Source organism: Convolutriloba macropyga, chromosome 3 (genome assembly GCF_964194025.1).
Source record: "Convolutriloba macropyga chromosome 3, txConMacr16.3, whole genome shotgun sequence".
NCBI lineage: Eukaryota > Metazoa > Xenacoelomorpha > Acoela > Convolutidae > Convolutriloba > Convolutriloba macropyga.
Window position 1 is genome coordinate 3,725,827 of NC_134470.1, and position 21,979 is coordinate 3,747,805.

The 21,979-nt window shown below is 38.9% G+C and overlaps 2 protein-coding genes across 2 annotated transcripts in view; both read right to left on the reverse strand.

The window, feature by feature from the left end:
• The window catches only part of LOC142336788 (uncharacterized), a 28,591-nt gene extending 17,478 nt beyond the window's left edge, over positions 1-11,113 (reverse strand). Inside the window, exon 1 of the mRNA XM_075385706.1 lies at positions 10,676-11,113. Within this exon, the coding sequence (XP_075241821.1) occupies positions 10,676-10,906 (231 nt within the window). The 5' untranslated portion in view covers positions 10,907-11,113. The remainder of the gene's footprint in view (positions 1-10,675) is intronic.
• An 8,229-nt stretch (positions 11,114-19,342) lies between these two features.
• The window catches only part of LOC142335883 (uncharacterized), a 126,287-nt gene continuing 123,650 nt past the window's right edge, over positions 19,343-21,979 (reverse strand). The window contains exons 6-7 of the mRNA XM_075384232.1: positions 21,531-21,763; positions 19,343-19,442 (exon numbers count right to left, since the gene is read on the reverse strand). Coding sequence (XP_075240347.1) covers positions 19,389-19,442; positions 21,531-21,763 — 287 coding nt within the window. The 3' untranslated portion in view covers positions 19,343-19,388. The remainder of the gene's footprint in view (positions 19,443-21,530; positions 21,764-21,979) is intronic.

Here is a 21,979-nt window from a genome sequence, read left to right on the forward strand (position 1 = left end):
AATTAGAAATCAACTACGATTTCTTTTATATCTGCTCAATTTTCTTTTGTAAGCAATTTTTATTCGACAATAGCACAAAAACAAAAAATCGTGGACAAATGTGACGGATACTAATATCAATGTAACTGGCACCAACCCCCCCCCCCCTCCCCAACCCACCCCACGCACACACACACACACACACACACACACATATACAAACACTCATGAAATTAACTCCAAAAGGTGGTAATGCATTCAAGAGGGTATAGTGACGCTTCTTAGAAATGACCCACAGAAATAAAAGTGATAGGAATCAGAAAAAAGTAACAGCCTATGAATGTATGTAATAACTGGAGATGGTGGCGACAATGAGGGGTATTTAGAGCCATTTATGGAACTGAGAGCCACAAGCCAGAAGAGTCTTCATATAACTAAATTTACGAATCTTTTCTGCAAGCACCCACCCGTCCACACCCGGGCTTAGTTTTGCACTACCATTTATACACGTTCAAAACAAACTGTTAAAGTTAATTACGTTTATACATGAACATACTTGAACAAAATGCATTTAAAGGCTAGCACAGCTACGGTTTGAAATATTACGTATTTCAACGTAATATAACGCTGCATATAACGTAGGCATCAATAAAAAATCTCCGTAATATATCAATTTTGGTGCTATCGGCTACATTAAGGGCTCGCTCTCTTTTTATTTCTTAGGAAATATTTACTAAAATTGACTTCAACATACCTAGACACTCTTGTTTCAATGAAATGCAAATATCGCTTTCACAAATTCTGAAAACATAGATTTTGAGGTGTGCTGAAATAATTGATATATAGCTATGGGGCGCTAGCAGAAAAGCTGCAAATTTAGTTATATGTGTAAGACTTGAGGTTTTTTTGCGATTTTGTGGAATTTAGAGCCAAAAACGCGCAAAGTACCTCATATAATTAAATTTAATTATATGGCCCAAATTGAGTCTCAGATAACTTCACCAGTAAAAACCTAATTCAGTTCAGAAACATTGCATCTCCATATATATTTTAGGTATCTTTATGTGCTGTGTGGCTTCATTTTGATCATATTGAGTTCATTGAATTCGCTCAGGCTGTACTTATCCTGTATAGTCTAAAAATTACTCATGCGGTGCAGGTAAGTCATAGCAACAGGATGTATACTTTCATCGCTTACAACTGGTAATTACTATAGTAGTATGCATGCTTTTTATTCTTAAGTTACGTTATAGATAATTACCACAAAACCCATTATGCTTAGTGGCTACGACGTGTTACATCTACCCACGCGGAATTTCGAATCGAAAATATTGCAAACCCTTTTGGCCGGAGTTAAACTTAACATATTATTTTTCAAGTAGTAAAATATTTTACTCAAAAATCAGGACTAGCCAGGGTAAATAGTGACGTGAACAAAATACTGGCCATCCAGAGAAAAAAAACAGAATGTCTCTAGATTGACTCAGCGCTGATTTGCTCTGCCACCAACCTCCGAGTGAGGACTTTGCTAGCTAGTGGCTCTGAATTCTATAAAACCGCAAGTTGTAACGGCTGCTTTCCTATCAATTACAAGGAAAGTTTTATACCGCCCAGTTCGTTATTAGCGGTTTACAAGCTGTCTGGATACTAAGTTGTGCAGTTCGCTTTTGTAACTTTATATCCGCTATTCTGTAAATTACCGTTGCATTAAACGTTGCTTTATTAGTCCAAATAACTAATCGCTCAGCTTTGCTGAATAATAAAATCAATTGCTGGAACTACACAGTAAGTTCCAATTGAATAATCAAACAATTTTTTACTTTTCTGAGTTTTGTTTAACAACTCAATTATTCAAGTTGGTGCTATTCAAACCAAATTTGTATCCCTATAGGTTGCTCACTGTTTATGTTTATAAACGAATCTAAGGGGGTACATTCGGTTTCAGAATAGAAAACAATTCACAGAGGAGAACCCGTCTTTTGCCGTAAGCGGACTTGAATTGTTGGTCAAAACAGAGGTCCTTCGTTAGTCACTGGGGCCGAAGCCATAGAGACGACGTAGCATCTGGGTTTTTGGTTTGGAAAACTCAAGTCTGTGAACTGAAAGTCTATCTTTCACCGCCTATTACTTTCAACGAACTGATTATAAATCGTTCGTCCAGTCGAAGAAGAGGAATTATTTATCACCCTAATGTTCAGCTATCAGAGGTTCTTTAATTTCCTTTCTCTCAAGTTACTCAAACTTTCAAGACCAAATTGATGATAAGATAAATTACAAGTTTTCCGTTAGCAAGACACAGTATTTTACTGCTCAAGTGAGATTGTTAGGCAAACTAGATTTCCTTGTGAATATATATTTCCTAGTTCTTTCAAAGCCAACCTGACTTCAACTAATAATCTGGTGCTCTGCTCAATCTAGAACTCCCGTTTTTCCACAAAAACTGAACCGGGTTTCTATGATCACAACAAAGCTCAGGCATATTTATCTGCTCTTCGCAGCAATCTGCGACCGACACACACCTACTTTTATTAAGCTTTGAAGTGTGTGGAATCAGATATGTGCGGAATTTCACGAGTCTTAGTTCTTTCGCTTCACTTCTGTATAAGTGGCAGCAGATGTGATTATTTAGAAAAGTCAAACTAACACTTCGTTGTTACCAGGTGTAAACGCAATTTTGTCATACAATAGTTTTAGTGACCTTGTTTTGTTAAGACTTTAACCCGGTCAGCTTGTTCGCACGTTTGGTGCTCTTTTTACATGTATACAAATGTATGAAATTTAGAAACAAAATATGTTGACATAAAATTGTTTTAATGAAATGAATGATGAGTGTTTGGGGAAATAATTAATGCTCGGCCTCTACATCGCCGGCCCTGTTTTCCATCACGAAAACATCTTTCTTGTTTGGTAACACAGGGGCGAGCTTCACCACTGGTCTTTTGTAAACTCCATCGTTCGTTCGAACTTTAGCTGATCGAATCACTCCGTCGGACCCTTCGATGGTCTCCGTGACTCGACCCAGATTATAATATCCTCGCTTGTTACTGTCTTCGATCAACCAAACGAGATCGCCTTCTGTAAGGTTTTCGTTCGTTGTAGATCGCCATTTTTTCCGGTTGTTCAACGTTGGCAGATACTCTTTTCGAAATCTGTCCCAAATGAGATTTGCATATGCTTGAGTTTGTCGAAAGAGCTTTCGATGATCGACAAATTCTTCTGCGCAGGGTAGGTATGGTAAGCAAACATTCGTGTTGCCAAGCAAGAAGTGATTGGGGGTCAGTGCTTCTAAGTCATTAACATCTGAACTTACTGGAGTCAACGGTCTCGCATTCAATGTTTGCTCCACAATACACATCGTTGTTGAAAGAACGTCCTCTGTAACTGATCTGTTCCCCAAGACTACATACATTGCTTTCTTGCAACTTCTGACCAACCGTTCCCATACCCCTCCAAAGTGGGGTGCTGCGGGTGGGTTGAAATTCCATCTGATTCCTTGCTGAATTAGATGTTCTTCGCTCCCTTCTTTGTTCCATGCAGCAACGTACTCCGCAAACTCTCGTTCAGCTCCAACAAAGTTTGTCCCGTTGTCGCTGATGATTGTACTCGGTTTGCCTCTTCGTGCAATAAATCGCATGATTGCATTGAGACAACTATCCGTGTCTAAATTGGGTACCACTTCTATGTGCACAGCTCTCACAGTTAGACATGTGAACAGACAACACCATCGCTTTTCTTTTCTTCGCCCAATCTTTACAGTGAAAGGGCCAAAGTAGTCAATTCCAACATTTGTAAAGGCTGTTGAAGCGTCTAAGCGCTCTTCGGGTAGATCTGCCATTACTGGAGTTATCGTTTGTGCTCTGCCCTCTCTGCAGGTAACACACTTGTTCTTGATTGATCGTAAGGCGTTTCGTATGCCTAGGATCCATATCTTTTGCTGGACAATGTTTCTGACATGCTCTGTGCCTTCGTGTTGGTTGTTTTTGTGCTCGTTTTGCAAGAACAATTCAACTGCATGATGTTTCCAATGTAGCAATATTGGGTGTTTTGCGTTGAAGTCCAAATTACTTTTACCTATTCTGCCTTTGGCACGAATAAGTCCTTCCTCATCTAGGAATGGTGAAAATTGTATAATTTTGCTGCTTTTTGGGATTTCCTTTTCAACTTTGAGAGATTTCATCTCTTCACCAAACTGTTCTCGCTGTAGTAACTTGAAGATGATTGCTTTTGCTTTTTCCTTTTCTTCAACACTTACTAAAGGTTTTGCTGGTTTGTATTTGCTGAATGCCCGTCGTACGTATGCCATTGTATTCACTAGTCTGTTAAAATTACTAAATCGTTCCCACTGAATAACCGCTTTCTGTTGATCAGCCTGTGTCATGAAGACTGATGAGGGTATGTTCTCTTCATCTGAGGCAAAGATTAGGTTCACTTGCTCTGGCCATTCACTTTCTGGTCGTTTCAACCAGGCCGACCCAGTGAGCCACTCACTCCTCCTGAGTTCGTCAATGTTGATTGCTCTCGTGCCAATGTCAGCTGGGTTGTTGATACCGCTCACATGCTTCCACTGTGAAACATCAGTTGTATCCAATATCTCAGCCACTCGATTGGCCACAAACACTTGTTGTTTACGATGGGAGCTGTGTATCCATTGCAGTACTGTTGTTGAGTCCGACCAAAAACTGCAACATTGTATCTTTAATTCATGTTCTTTGACTATCTGTTCCTTCAACCGTACTGCCATGACTGCCGCTTGCAATTCCAATCGCGGTATTGAAAGATGCCTCATCGGAGCCACTCTGCATTTTCCAATCACAAATGCCAAATCAGCTGAGTATTCTTTTGCTTGTGAACGTAGATAGGCCACTGCACACATCGTGTCTTCAGATGCGTCAGCAAACACATGAAGTTCTATTTTGTCCCTTTCTTTTTTGAAGTACCTTCTATCGATGCTTGATTCAGCCACCATTGCAAGTTGTTCTTTCCACCGCAGGAATTCTGCTTCTTCGCCGGGCTCCACTTCGTTGTCCCAATGTTGCCCATTCTTAGTCCAGACACCTTTCAGGAGTCGTCTCATGTGAACACTAAACGGAGCAAACAATCCGATCGGGTCGAAAACTGAAGATACCAGTGACAGAATCTTCCTCTGGGTTATAGGTGCTTCAACTTCTTTGTTCGTACCTCTGCACACTTGAAGACTATCATCAGTAACAGTCCATTGTAGTCCAAGCACTGAAGATCCCTCTGTATTAGGGTCCACTTCGACTTGCTTGGTGTTGCTGATTGATTTCAAGTCGACTGGGATTGCTTTGCAAACTTCATCGCTGTTGCTTATCCACTTTGTTAGGTGAAATCCATGCTGCGAAAGAAGATGTCGCAACTGCCTGAAGACTTCGATTGCCTCTTCAGGGGTTTCTACTGATTTGATGAAATCGTCCATGTAGAAGTTGTTTTGTATTGCTTTTGATGCAATTGGATACATTTCTTCATTATCGAGTCCCACTCGTTTGAGAGCAAAGTTTGCGCAAGTTGGAGAACTCTTAGCTCCAAACACGTGACGCTGATATTCGTATATTTGAACAGGTTTATTAGTTCTTGGGCGCCATAGAAACCTCAAGCAACTTCTATCCTGCTCGGGAACTTGCACTTGCAGAAACATCGATTCGATGTCTGCTGTTAGGGCTACTGGTCTTTCACGAAATCTGAAAATCGTTCCAATCAAACCATGCAGTAGATCAGGCCCTGCTAGTAGCTTGTCGTTTAGGCATACCCCTTTGTACTTTGATGCAGCATTGCAAACACGTCTCACTTTGCCAGGCTTGTTCGGGTTTAGGACTGGATGGTGTGGCAAATACCATTCTTTCCCGAAGGTGCCTTTCACTTCGGATTCGTCCAATATCTTTACGATTCCCTTCTCTACGTCTGTATCTATCGACTGTTGATATAAACTTTTAAGGTTCGAGTCCCTTTGGAATCTTCGCTCCAGTGAGTGAAGCTGACCCAAGGCTGAGCTGTAGTTGTTTGGTAGGTTTGGCTCTGGTTCACTCCAAAGCATTCCCACTTCGTACCGCTCGCCTGTAAACTTCGTCGTACTCTCTAGCATCTTTTGTGCCTGCAGTTCCTTCTTTGACTGACTGACGACGTTAATTTTGGAAGCATAAGTTTCTATGTCCCACCATCTTTGGATATTCTCAGCCACTTTCACATCTTCTGTGAAAGCGAAATGACAAACATTTTGTCTTCTCTTGCCCGTCATGGGTCCACTGACTACCCATCCTAATTCTGTTAGAACGGCGAAAGGTTCACTTCGTGTTCCTATCCTGTGGTCCAATGGTCTCTGTAGCTCGTAAGCATCTTGACCGAGAATGATGCCGACGTCCATCAAGTTGAACGTTTTGTTTGGGAGAACGTTCAAGTGGTTGAAGCTTTGCTTCAATTTGTTGTAGTCGTAGTTTGTGGTTCCCAATGAAATTGACGGGTGTACAAACGCTTCTATCGAATGTACTTTTGAATGCGGTCCCTTTATTTTTATGGACACAATTTCTGTCTTCAAATCTTTCGTTCCGTGTATGCCAGCTATGTTGAGCGTAACATCGGTGCCTTTGGCTCGCAACTTCTCATTAACGCTTCGATCGACGAATGATACCGTTGATCCACTATCGAGGAAAGCATATGTGTTTAACCTGTTGCGGCACTCTGAATTGAGACTGGAACTATCTGAAGAAAACTCGTAACTTCGTTACTTTGACTGATTGTTGCTGCGCTTACGTTGACTGCGTGATTGCCCTCGTCCATTTGGTTTTCTGAGTGTAGCAATCGGTTGTGCTTTTTGGTACATCCATTTATACCACAAGCGTTGACTTTACAATCTTTGATTGCATGTCCTTTTCCCAGACATCCGTAACATAAGCGTTGCTTCCTCACAGCTGCATAACGATCATTCACGTTCATGTTCTTAAATAAAGGACAGTTCCAAATTTTGTGCGTTCCATCGGCTAATGGGCAGTGATCGCTAATAGTTGTCTGCAATTCCTTTACGTTTGAACTCGCACTAAAATTCGAGGATTTAGAGAACTGCTTGCTTTTGTTCCCATTTCGTCGATGATCCTCCTTACGTTCCCCTGGGGGCTGTGACATGCCTTCGTAAACGAATGACATTCTTGATAACCATTTCTCCAGGAGACAGAGATCTGGTCGGTCCTCATTGCTCTCATATACATAGAACCACCATTTCTCCTTCAGATTAGGTGGCAACTTTTCAATCGCGATTTGCAGTGTTGCACTAGATCGCAAGTCGCCTTCATATTTGTAGTGCTTCAGAACACTGACTACGTTACTGATGGTTGTTGAATAACTGACTAATGCTTTTGAATCATGCATTCGGATTGGTTGTTGATTTCGCAGAGTGTTGAGTTGTGCCTCAACAATTAGGTAAGGTCGGCCAAACCTCCGTTCCAACAAAGCCCAAGCTTCACCATATAGATCTCCGGAGTAGCCCATACTTGCTATAGCCGCTCTGGCTTTGCCAGTTAGCAATGTTCTCAAGTGGCTCATTTTCTCTGACTTGGGTATTGCGCGGTTATGAACTGTTGCTACAAACATGTTTGACCATTCCGGCCACTCGAGCGGATTGCCGTCGAAAGAATTTAACTTCAACTTTGGTAGCTGACTACTACTGCTTAGTACATTGCACTCAGACCGGTCGGGTAAACGGTTGAGTCTGAAACGCTCGCCGCTTGGGGATCTGGATTTAAGTAAGCTTTCTCGATCGAAACTGACTCGATAGTTTTCGTGACCGTACTTTGTTTGATCAAAACTACAGTTTTTAAAGTTTGCAAACTTATCTGATTGGTCGAGCCAGCCGAAGACGTCTTTGCTCTTCGGACTTTTCCAATTGAAAGGAGATCGGCTTCTTATACTAGGCGCGGCGCCATCATCAGAACCAGAATCTCTGGCATCAAGGGCTTCCTTTTCATATTGCAGTTTGAGCGCACCTTCTTCTTCCAAACGGTGCAGTTCCATCTCCAGCTCCTTCTGCTTCATTTCATATTCAATTTTTCTTAGACGCATTTTGGTGTTAAATTCTTTGTCTAGAGCTGCAAGCTTCTCTACTTTCTTGGCCCTTTTATCGGAAGACGCTCTGGACTCGTTGTCCTGGTTATCCTTTTGTTGATTCTTAACAGAAACTTGGGAGGTTTCTCCCATAGATCTTGGAACTTTATCATTGGCTCTGCAGCCCTGCTTTGGAGAGGGGTCTGATTCTGCTGATCCTCCATGCTTGTCTGGCCGTGGATATATGGCAACCAATCGGCTTCTAAGTTGATGAAAAATTCGCGTTGTTGGGTTTTGTGTCGTCGATATAATTCCAAATTGTTAAAGATATCACCCCTCTTGTCCAGTAGCTTTTCTAGGCTAATATCGAATTGTAAAATTTGGTTATATACTGTTTTAAGTTTGCTAGGCCGATCCTTATTTTTGATCAATTCGTAGCCTTCTTTCTCCTTTAGCTCAATCTGCTTTGCACAGTGCTTGATTTGTTTCTTAAGGTTGCTGTGACTACGTGACCGAGTCACAATTTGTTTACTTTGACGCTGCAGTTTGACGCTTTTCTGTCCCGTGGTTTTGTTTTTGACAAAGTTGGCACCTCAACGTCGTTTGACTGTGCAACTCGAGTTGTCTCGTTGACCTTTTGTTTTGTTCGAGGTTAGACAGCGGTTTGTATTCCACTGTCCGGGTCGGCGGACCAAATGTAACGGCTGCTTTCCCATCAATTACAAGGAAAGTTTTATACCGCCCAGTTCGTTATTAGCGGTTTACAAGCTGTCTGGATACTAAGTTGTGCAGTTCGCTTTTGTAACTTTATATCCGCTATTCTGTAAATTACCGTTGCATTAAACGTTGCTTTATTAGTCCAAATAACTAATCGCTCAGCTTTGCTGAATAATAAAATCAATTGCTGGAACTACACAGTAAGTTCCAATTGAATAATCAAACAATTTTTTATTTTTCTGAGTTTCGTTTAACAACTCAATTATTCAAGTTGGTGCTATTCAAACCAAATTTGTATCCCTATAGGTTGCTCACTGTTTATGTTTATAAAAGAATCTAAGGGGGTACATTCGGTTTCAGAATAGAAAACAATTCACAGAGGAGAACCCGTCTTTTGCCGTAAGCGGACTTGAATTGTTGGTCAAAACAGAGGTCCTTCGTTAGTCACTGGGGCCGAAGCCATAGAGACGACGTAGCATCTAGGTTTTTGGTTTGGAAAACTCAAGTCTGTGAACTGAAAATCTATCTTTCACCGCCTATTACTTTCAACGAACTGATTATAAATCGTTCGTCCAGCCGAATAAGAGGAATTATTTATCACCCTAATGTTCAGCTATCAGAGGTTCTTTAATTTCCTTTCTCTCAAGTTACTCAAACTTTCAAGACCAAATTGATGATAAGATAAATTACAAGTTTTCCGTTAGCAAGACACAGTATTTTACTGCTCAAGTGAGATTGTTAGGCAAACTAGATTTCCTTGTGAATATATATTTCCTAGTTCTTTCAAAGCCAACCTGACTTCAACTAATAATCTGGTGCTCTGCTCAATCTAGAACTCCCGTTTTTCCACAAAAACTGAACCGGGTTTCTATGATCACAACAAAGCTCAGGCATATTTATCTGCTCTTCGCAGCAATCTGCGACCGACACACACCTACTTTTATTAAACTTTGAAGTGTGTGGAATCAGATATGTGCGGAATTTCACGAGTCTGAGTTCTTTCGCTTCACTTCTGTATAAGTGGCAGCAGATGTGATTATTTAGAAAAGTCAAACTAACACTTCGTTGTTACCAGGTGTAAACGCAATTTTGTCATACAATAGTTTTAGTGACCTTGTTTTGTTAAGACTTTAACCCGGTCAGCTTGTTCGCACGTTTGGTGCTCTTTTTACATGTTTACAAATGTATGAAATTTAGAAACAAAATATGTTGACATAAAATTGTTTTAATGAAATGAATGATGAATGTTTGGGGAAATAATTAATGCTCGGCCTCTACACAAGTTTTAAAGAAATTAACCGCGAAAACAAACTGAATTAATTTTTCCCGGTGATTTGACGTAAGATGTGCAACTTTTAGCCATTAAATTTAATTTTCATCGCATTTCGCGCTAAAAGCCGCAATTCTTACAGCCATTCACCGGCTTCGGCTCATTCACACATTTTTAAAGCAATTTTTAACGTTGAAACCTCGGACCTAGACCCAATGGATCAGTTCAATTCTTGTAACCCCCCCCCCCCCCCCCCACGTCCATTTGCACCCCCCCCATATACATGTTATAGCATATTGTTTGCATTTCATACACTTACATATACAATTATGCACAAATTTAATGATGAAGCGAAGGTTTAAAATTAACTTATCTAATTCAACTTTGCTTATAATATAGACAGACAACAAATAGTGCGTATTTTTACTATTTTCGCGCTTAGCTTTCATAGGGTTGGCTTTATGGTACTAATTTTTTGACAACCGGAAACAAAAATCCATCCGCAATCGTCTATCGATACCGGCAATTTATTGTGGCTAAACTGAAGGATCTCAAAGGATGAAAAAGTACATATATGGGGTGTGCAAACAGACTGGTTATATAGGACGGGGGGGGGGGTCGAAAACAGAAAAGATCCCACCCAATAAACGCACTTCTTACTTGATATTTGTTGTTGGGTGTTTTGAAAACAGATGCGGACAATATGGGTTCTGACGTGATCAGATATTTTAAGTCAATAAATATTCGCCCAGTTTGGTACGTAAATATTTCAGCTTCGTCGGATTTTTGTTCATCTGGGTGTGAAGATTCGTCTTGTTTACACTCTTGTTGATCTGGGTCGAGAAAACTCCACCCTTTCCCAATTTCTTCTTCTTCGTCAATTTGTGCCATTAATATGACTATGGTTATTAAAACGCATTTACCTGTTTCAACTATTTATGAATCTGTTCACTTTTTACAGCGCCGTGATTAGAAAAATTCCTTTCGCTAGTTCGAGTGAATAAATAAAAATATCTTTATATATAACTAGTCAATACAATTGATTAATACTACGTTTGAGACTATAAATAGAAAGTTCAGAAAATTTAAACGCTTCGATCGGAAAATTTAAATACAAGCGGCTAACTTATAGTACGCACATAAAATGTATAGTGTGTAAAATAAAATACATTAATGGTAATAATTTTCAGCACAAATTTCCAAACGGCGCATGTATTGCATGTAGTACATGGAACAACCATTCGTCTCAAAATTTCAGGCAAAACTTGAAAAATGGCATAGTTACATGAAGCCGACATTCAACTAAGCAAAAAAAAACATGGCCTAATGAATATAGAACCTACGTTAAATGATACCAATTATATAAAGGATTAAAATTGAGGTGAAATGATAGAGGGGTAAAATAATTCGGGCGAAATGATAGGGGGTTAATAAAATAGGGGGTGAAAAAGCGAGACTTCCCGTTTCTTCATACCTAAACCCCCAATAATTTCGGGATCTTTTCAACAATTGCCCCCCTTTTGCAAAAGGGGGGGCTATTCTTGAATAGAATTTAAGCGAGCTATTTATTAACCAATCAGAGACGACTAATAACTTTCCACGCATGCACATACTATGTTAAATTAAATAGAATAAAATACACCGTGGTATAGCAATTAGCCGAACCGGAATACAAAGCGAAAAGAATTTCCGACTGGCGGGTCGATGGGCGCGCTTCGCGCGCGTCGCGGCTTCGCCGCGATAACCGACCCGCGATTTCCGGATTACATCCCACAGCGCATGAGAGGCATGGCCATGAACAGCGGTCCGCAATTGCGCTTAAACTAATATTCGGCTATCTGAAGTGTAGGCCAAATAATATTGTGGTAAAGTATAGCACAAAAGGGGAGGCGATTCTCTACTAGGTACCAAAGGGGGGGCAATTGTTGAAAAGATCCCATGTGATAATATGAAAATAACAAAAGATCAATCCAGTATTTTTTCAAGACAACCAATGCCGGCTGGGATGCTCGAACTGAGCCCCAGTTCTAATCACAGTGATGTGGGTTGGGCACAGGGTGTACAAGACCACCGAGATTAAAATCTGCCCTGCCCTATCACTGACTTATGTTTCAGAAAGTGCGTATCAGGCTCGCTTCGGTTGCTCTCTGTGGGGTACACAGACTGAAAGCGTTTGACATTGTAGCTGCAGCGATGATTGGTGAAGTTTATTGTTTTCGCTAAAATAGTTGCTGTTCTTTTTACATGCCATCCAAAATAGATTTATCAGTAAAAGCTTTTCTGTGACAAACAAAACCCTTGTATTCAGCAAATCGAAACTCAGTTTATGCGTGATCTCGCCCACTCATCAAGTAAAAACGAATAGTGTTTCTCACAAAAGTGTCCATCCAGTGGTTCACTAATTTATCCGTTTCGACCTTCGACAACCCAGCGGTTTTCTGCAACGCAGCCGTTTCTGAAACCCAGCAGCTACAATCAGCAATAGGAGAACTACAACTCCTGCCACAAAAAGGTCCAAGCCACCCTACTCCCTGTTCAAAACAGCCTTCTGTGCTCACAAAACCGCGTTCGGGAGCATTGAATCCTGCACTGTCCCCAGAGATACCCCAAGTGTGCATACTGCCAAGGAGACCGTACAAGGGCTGCAAATATACAAGGACGAAACAGCATTGAAACGAACCTACACAGGGAAATACCTTCTAGCAATACTATCAAAAGTCAGGTTAATGACCGCTGATGCCCTCGTGATAGCCAGGTCAACCAAACAATCACAGTTGGAAATTGACAATTTCTACCAAGATTGCAAAGAACACCAAACAAAATACTTCATCGATGTTGTACCCAGCTCCTCACTCAAGCAAGACAGCCAAAACACTGAGAGATCACCCACTGAGGGGATGACTGCCACCAGCAGTGACACCACCGACTACGACAACTGAGACAGATCCAACAACTGCAAAAGGGCGACTTAAAAGAGCACGGAATTGAGTGCTTAAGAAGTTGCCGTTCAGACGATACCCAGACATTAAAAAGTTTTCAATTTTTTATTTTTTTCGTGCGCATTCCAAATCGGTCTCATCAGGAAGGGCTGTAGTCACTCACCTCAACCTCGGAAAGTTGAAAATTGTGGCGTTGCATTCGAGACTACAAAGTGGTATTGCTTTTGGGTAGTGGTGTAGATGAGAGCAAAGAAATACCAGGGGCTGACAAAATCTTGTTAATAATCAGCGATAATCAGAAAAAACCTGTTTAGATCTAAAATTTTGCTATTCGGGAAAACTTTTAATTAAAATTTTCAGTCCAAAAATCAGAGTCTCTTTGGAGCTGTCTCGTGTTCTGCCTTTTCACAATGTGAAACAGTAATTAATTGGTGTTTTCGAGTTTAATTTCTGACACTGATTGATTCACTCTGACATTTTTGTGTGGAAGAAAAGTTATTTACTAAAAACTATTTGTAAAATATCAACTTCAATGTCAAATTAACCTGAGCCGCAAAATGCATATTTGACGGAGCTATTGGTGTATTCTTTTCCTATCTCTATTTGAATTACTCCCGTTGAATTTGAAGTTGAGTTGGAAAAATGTTTAATGTCTACTGTTCAGATCCAAGCAATAAAAATAAAACCAAATATCCAACAACGAAAACTGATCCTTTCAAAATTAACAATTTGTGATTCACTGTGTTTGCTCACTTTAGTCGAGCAACTTTGAAGCGGTATCACTTGATAATTCCTTCTCAAAATCTGATCTGTGGTGGACATTCGAAAACATAGAATGGGACGAGGAAAGTAAAATAGGAAAAATGAGAGGAGGTTAAGTTAACAGCGACTGCTTTTAACTTTGGCGTGATCAGAACGTCGCCCTAGATTTTAAATACTCCAGTGAAATGTTTCAGCAAAACTTTTTACTCCTTGTTCTTTTGTCGCTAACATTTTTTTGTTTGGGTTGGACTTCAAAAAAACATTTATCGGCTGTATCGACCAAGAAATGAGCTCCATGCGTTATTTTTTGTCAACGGTATCAGCTTCCTAGTTCTGGAACCAACGATTAACTGCATGACGTGTTGATCCCTTAGCATCCCTTTGAGAAGCATTCCCAGGCTGATGTCCCGGGCCGCAAATATTTTTTTTGTTTTTTTTAAACAATCTATTTAATTAGAAAAAAAGAGAAAAACTACGGCTACGACTACGGGCGTTGGCCGGGCAAAATTTTATAGTCCGGGAAAACGCACAAATGTCGGAAGAATCCAAGAAGATCTGGACCATAAACGCACGGAAATCGCCAACACGCACGCAGCTCTACAAGTATATTTTCTGTCTGGGAAAATCTGGACATAATCAGTTTTTGTCTCGCATAGTCTTGAATTTAGACCATTTTTGACAGGAGCGGTCAAGAATATAGTTGACTTTCATAGGGCAGCTCAGCTTGTGTTGCTGATTGTTTCTGATCAGATGAAGAAATGGGTCTTTCCCATTATAGCCCCCCCGCTTAGTGGTCAGATAACCCATAGCCCCCCATCATGGTAATTATACCATTATGGGGGGTCTATAATTTCATGGGGGGCAATAATGGGAAAGACCCGAAAAATTCACCAAGAGAAGTTTTAAGGAAAATTACCTGACAACCTGTGATACAACTTTAAAATTCTAAAGCGTATTGTACTTCGCTCATCAGAATGAATTCTATCAACGAAACTTTCGATTAATTATCTAATCTCAAGTATTTTTTTAAAAATGTCCTCTATTCCTCTGCAATCAAAATTGAAGAGTAAGTTAAAACGCAAAATAACAGGAAAATTATAAAACCACTTCACAGAATAACATACGCGTCGGGGGAGTAAAATAAATCGTGAAATAAATCACTTTGAATCGTGGTCTTTGTTTACATAAAAATACTAAAACTAGAAAAAGCTAAAGAGTGCAACGCAAACAAAAACGAAGATTGCGAGTAATTTTAAGAAACGTGCATAAAAGCACTCCTCCTAAAAAGTCGTTAGCTCTTGAACAAAAAACAAACAAAAATTAAAAACGCTGCTTGCGTAACATATTATCCAAGAGGTTTTTTTTCTGCTGGAATGTTATGAATTCGAAAAACAATAGTACAAATTTCACTGTTCCAAACATAAATTCTGAAGTCTTAACCTAGTTTTAAAATCTAGAGTTTGAACAAGATTGATGGGTAAAGTGTGTTCGTACATAAATTTCCAACTTGTCATGTGCCCAACGACTCATCCCAAATTGAGACCATTAAATCAGGCTAAATAAGATGCTTATCAAAAATGGTTGCTTTCGCTCCTATTAGACGAACAGGGTTGACAGTTTGGCTCCTATTAGACGCGAAAGTTGACATTCCAGAATTCAATATTTCAAAATCTAATGCTGTTTTGACTGCTTTTTGTACGTTTCGGAATTCTTGCAGCCTGTCTCCAGATTTTAAAGCAATCAAACAAAAATTTTGATAGCAATTTAATTGTTTACCAAATGTAAATGTTCACTTCAAATAACTAGCAAAATAGAAAATTTCTCTCAAAGCAGAGTTTTAGTTTTATTCCAATTAATTTTGCTTCAATTCGTTTCAATTACTTCTTTCAAAATTTTTTTCATTTTTTTAAATAAGCATTTTTGTAAGCTTTGGTGGCAAAAAAAACTACGCGTGCCAAATAAAAGATATATCGTCCTATTGAAGCGTAAAACTCAAATGAGAAAAAAAATCACAACAATAAATTTAATTGATCCGACGACCCCCTTTAGTGGGGGAGGAGCTATATACTCAAACGGGTTTTTTTGCCGATCGATATATTGATCTTAGAGGGTTGTGAGCAGTATCATTAGAAAGTCCGTCCAGCGTAGAAACAATACTTTAATATGTTTTTCGAATTTTCTCCACGGATTTATCGAGATTTGAAACTTTGTAAACTTTTGACTGATTTTTCATTATTTTTGTTCATATTTGTCGTATTATTAAACAATTTTTTGCCAATTGTGCATGGGACAACTGTTAAATTTGTTAACTAAAGTGTTAATGGTTTTATCTCTATAGATAAAAGAGTGTTGCTGATCTCTTAGATCTAATTTTATGGCTAAAATTTTTGCTTAATTTTTCAAAATTCCGCTTTGTTTTCACCAAAAATGGCACAAATTAATCTTCTTTATTCCACTTTGTTTAAAGTTGCCGTTTCAACTCACCCTAAAACTGCTGATACGACCATAGTTAAATCCAAAATCTTATCTGCTCCTCCCCGATGAGAGTTATTTAGAACTAAAATTTTGCCGGTTTAATGCTATTTAATTCGATAAGTATCCCAAAGGCATCATTTTTTGATATATTGACTTTTTTGTTAAACTATCACTATCTTTTACATTTCGAAAAATAATACGTGTTCCTAATGCACGAATAGCAAAATCACTGCAAGTTTTCGACTAATCATTGTTTTCAACCGCCCAAAAATAATTCTGATTGTAATCAGTCGCTGCCTTTTTTCAAAAAAAAATCGCGTTTTGTAATTTGTTTCAAGTTAATTGCAGAACAGAACGAATCAAATCAAGGTTTAGTGATGACCTGTGCAATTGGCTTCCTAAGGAATTTTAATAAAATCTATCTAGTTTTTTAGACGAAAGCTTATGGTCATTTTAACTTTGAAAGTTCTTGCTTTCAATATAAATGTTAAGACGAATGAGAGAGAACACCTAATGTAAATTGTGCACAAGATAAGTTTTACATAGCTTGATAAAAAGCGCTACTTGTTCAACGTATAATTGGCTAGAGAAAAGAAACCTCGAGGAGCAAGGAAAATGATGAGAAGGGGTTATAAGAGATGCACAAGTTTGAGAGCTTAAGAACAGTTGTTGTAAATGGGTAGGACACAAGGCTTGCTAGTCATAGACGCTGGTTCGAAGCAACTACTGGTCCTTTTTGACAATAGTTGCACTTGCCTAAAATCCATAACAATAAACAATGAATTACTAAGCATCGTGCTTTAAGTGGAGTAAACTTTGATATTTTTTGCGGTTCTAAGTTTTAAGTAATCCTTTTCCGGTTTTGATCTATGCGTTTCTGTTAAAAAAATGATTTTTGAACAACTTTTCGTCTCAGGGGTTCTTTTTCTTGTCTTGTGTTTCTTGTTATTATTGACAGATTAACTATCACATTATTGGCGTTCAAAAAGACAGAACGTGAAAATATCAATTTTTTAATAAAAAAGATTGTGGTTTTTAACGTCTTCAAGTCGTCTTCTAGCAGAGTTTAATTAAACGAATTCTTTAATAATTCGTCTATATGTTGCTTTCTTTTTGTAGTCGTATGAAAAATTTTGTTCAACTGCAGGTCTCAGCGGCTTCCTATGGATGAACAAAGAAACCTTTTTACTGATTTCAGTTGATAGGTAAAATTTCTCATGACTTCGAAATTTTATGTTTTTAAAAATTATAAACGTATTTTTTTTCATCTTTGCTGTTATTTTCGACACCACTTTTCCGCAAAAACTTAATTTATTTTTTGATTATTGTCTGTATTTGTCTTTCCTTTTGTAGCAGTATGACGTATTCGGAAATAGTTTGTAATATGTAGCTGAAAAGTGCGACCAAAAAACTGTCCACAATTCGTTAAAATTATCAATGTTTATCTTCAATATGGATTAATTCTTGAAAATTGTATTTGAATTTTAGCGCAACGCAGAGGCATTCAAAGTTCACTGAGACAAAATTTATGCATTTTTTTCATGGTTCCCAGTCAAACATTAAAGTAAATCCAATCTCAAAAACGAGTTATTAATAGTTTGACAAACAAATTAACACTCCAAAAAGAAACGTATACGAGAAGGGACGTGCATACGGATTGTTAACTCTCAGAAACAAACTTGGAAATAAATGCAGTTTATGTTCGATAAGATACATCTGAATGCTCTTTTCAGCTTCAAAAGTTTCAGTTACAAAAAGAAAAGATATTAGAGTTTTTTTTACTTTGATCAAAGTTTTTCCGAAAAACGGATCTTTTCCGTTTGTACCCCCCCCCCCCCCAGCTAAGTGGATGCTTATTATTTGCAACCTGTAACAGCGCCTGCTGTATTTTTACATAATGAATTACTATGCAGAAAACATTTTAAAAAAGAACCTGAAAGATTGGGCGCGTTTATTGGTTGACGCAACATTCAAAATTTACGTAACAGCTATACCAAAGGTTTTGTTAACTTGTAACTAGATGTAACTATGTTAGAAAAAAGTAATTGCAGCTTTGTTAGAATTTTTGTTTTATAAAATCAGAGAGCTATTATTTTATATTTGCTGTTCTTTTTTGTCTGCTTGCTACCTAGTTTCATTAGGTACAGGTAGCATATTGGCGTTGAAGAAACGCTAAACATATTTAATGTATTTAGAGCACTACTTATTGCTTTAACGACTTCGGAGCCCCATTTTTGCAAAAGTTTAATTTAATTTTTGACTGTACTTGTCTTTCTTTTTGAAGACGTATGACGTATTCTGAATAGTTTGTATTATAAAGCTGCATATTTCGACCAAAAAACTGCCCACAATTTGTTAAAACTATCAATGTTTATCTTCAAAATGGGTTGCTTCTTGAAATCCTGCTTGCTTCTTTGAATTTTAGCGCAACGCAGAAATTATAGCGCCCATGAAGTTATAGCCCCCATTATGGTATATGTACCATGATTGGGGGGGGCTATAGTATATCTGACCACTAAGCTGGGGGGGGGGGGGCTACAACGCGAAAGACCCCATTTGACTGCTTCTCGATACTATTAGTACGAAAAAACACAGATCCAGTTTTATATGGTTTTCATGAAACATTTGAAAACAAAAGCACCTGAAAGATTGGGCCCGTTTATTGGTTGACGCAACTTTCAAAATTTACGTAAGAGCTGTTCCAAAGGTTTTGTTGACTTGTAGCTATGTTAGAAGAAGTCACCTGAAGTCATATTTTAGTGATCGTGTTCAAATGTTCCAAATTTCATTTTATTTCTTTATCACGCTATGGTCACCAAAATCTGGCGTGTCATTATAGAAGCACGCGAAACCAATTTGGTTCAGACGTATCCAATAATGACAAATAACTCACTTTTTGGGTCCCCCACGATTAGTGGTCATATAAACCTATAGCCCCCACCACCCACCCACCCACCCCCCCCCCCTCCATCCCCACCAGTCATCATAATCATACAATAATGGGGGCTAGATTCGTGGGGGCTATAAAGGGAAAGACCCCTATTTCACTTTATTTGAGACAAAGAGCGCTCATACTGGTCTCACTCGACTAAGCTCCATTGCCAAAACTAAAGAAAATTTAATGTCTTTGATCTAGCAATGTGAAAAACTGTTTACTGATAACATTTATTGACAGCATTTACCAATATATACAAAAGCTACACATCAGTCTGTAGGAGTTCTAAAATCTGGCACGCACAGACCCACTCTTCCTGAAACAGAAAAAAAACGGTCACAAAATCATGGTACACTCTAAACGAAAATGAACATTAACCGACTAACGTCGGACAAGTTGCTCTCGAACGACAACCTGGGAAATTAAAAATGAAAGAAGCGGCCTGTAGCCTAGAAATTGTTTTATGGTCGCAAGAAATTACGAGGAGGAAGGAAGCGTGTTCCAACCTCCAGCGTATTAGACTAAAGCATTAACCACTCGTCCAGCAGTAACTTGCGATAGCTTATCTTACAATCGCTCTTGTTTTAGTAACCTACTTATTTTTGAATGAGAGCAATCTAGGTCGAGAAAAATCCAGAAGTAAAAGTGAGAAAGTCATTCGAGATGTGAAACAAAAAAAAATTCCAATACAAAACGGGCAAGCAAAATTTTTGGGATATTTCTCGTTTGTGCCCCACCCCAGCTTAGTAGGTGCATATTATTTGCACCGCTCAAACGCAAATGACATATTTTACATGATTTACTATGTAATGGCATGTGTTTAATGGTTACTATGTAATCTAACTGGGGGAGCATAAATTGTAATGGCAATTAAACCTATAGACATTATTTTCAAAGAAGCAGGCACACTTTTAAGCTTGCGGGTTTTGGTAGCTGGGTGGGGGGGGGCTGGATTCTTGGGGGAAGGTGGGAAATTAAAATAGTGGAGTGGAGTAGTGGGGTGGGGGTTAGCTAGTATAGGTAGTGGGGTGGAGGGGAGGGGTTTAGGTTGCTGCGTAAATTGGGGGTTAGAAATTGGGGGTGGGCTTAGCAACAATTCCAATATAATATACATTACTTTCTAAGTTAAGCTACTGCTGAAGTCAAATGCTCGATAAAAGTTAACGTTCAAAAACAGATATATGTTCGAAACGAAGAAAACCAAATTTGAACTCATGAACAAACTTGCTTCATCTTAAACTTAGCCGATATAATGACTCGAAGAGTCTACGATATAAACTTAATACTAACTCAATACTAACTTTACCCATAAGAAATCAAAGAAAAAAATGAAAACCCAAAAGCTATTGCTAATTGAAATTATAGGCAAAGTTTTAAAAGAAGCAGAAGCAAAAGCAAATTTATAGTTTGCGGTTGTTCGTATGTGCGTGGTGGAGGGCTAGGGTTAATGAGGGAAAGTATCTGGGGGCAGGTGGTGGGGGTGAGTGGGTGTGATGGGAAGGTTTTTGGTGAAGAGAGCCGGGCGGAGTTATCACATGGGGAAGTGGGGGTGGTTTGGTGTGCGCACGGAATTAAATGGGGTTGGGCAGGATTGGCGGTGATTGAGAGGAGGTGTGGTGGGTGGAGGGGCTTGGTTTCAGGTTGCGGGTTGGTAAGTTTTGTGTGTGTGGGGGGGTGAGGGCTATAGGTAGGTACGTAGGTTGGTACGGTAGGTGAGGGTGGGGGTATGTAGTTGGGGAGGAGTTGGTGTAGTATGGATGGGGACGAGAGACTTATCGGATAAATACTTCTCTAAATGATCACATGACCTTGAATCTTCGGATCAGTTCCTAATTAATATACGTTTAACAATGTACGCTGCTGTTAAAGTTCAATGTTCGATAACGAAAGTAACACTCAAAAACAGAGGTTAAATGTTCGAAACGAAAACAAATATAATAAAGAATCACGAACAAACTTGCTTTGGCTAAGAAAGACCTGTAAATTACCAGTAACCCTCTTCGAGTCGTAAAAATTCTCCACTTCGAGTTGCAAAGAGACACATTTACAATAATAGCTTCAAACTTCGCCCGAGAGCAGTTAATAATTGCTTCAAACATCGTTTGAGAGCAATAAAAGCACTATCTCAAGCTCATTGTAAGACGGGTTTCTCCTATTACAACAACCCCCATATTATGGTATATTTACCATGATTGGAAGACAATAGGTTATTTCACCACTAAGCGGGGAGGGCTATAATGGGAAAGACCCGGTAAGACAATTGAATGGTCTATCTCCGAAGAAAAGAATTTTAAGACCTCAACTTCACTAGACAAAAATGCAAGTCAAAAATTTAAGTTTCGATTATGCTTAAAGCCTCGCAAAAAATTTTTAATTACTACACCAGCAAACAACTTCACGCTACCTGATAAGCATCTCTATAATGCTGTACTTCCATAAACTCCAACCCCTCATTCAGCGTGTTCTTCATGTCATTCTGGTTATTTTTCAACTCTTCTACTGTTCTTGCCTTGTTTACGTTTAGTAGCATCACAATTGACTTCAGTGTCATCTCGTGTAGAATGTTGCCAGTATTTCGTTCCCCATTTTTGTACAAATCGCTCAAAGCAGTCACCACACCCATAGATAGCAGCTGTTCTAAACAGGTCAAAAACAATATAGGCTAGAGTTTTTCCTAATTAAAAATTGATGTTTCCGAACTGGGAAACAATTTTTGAAACTGTTTCTCTGCCCCCCCCCCCTCGAACAAGCTTTTTTAAAAGTTTGTTATAAAACCAAAAGCACGTTTAGTTATTAATAATGCTTAGCCCATTACTACTTCGCAATAACAGTTGAAAGTTCCAATGCACGAAT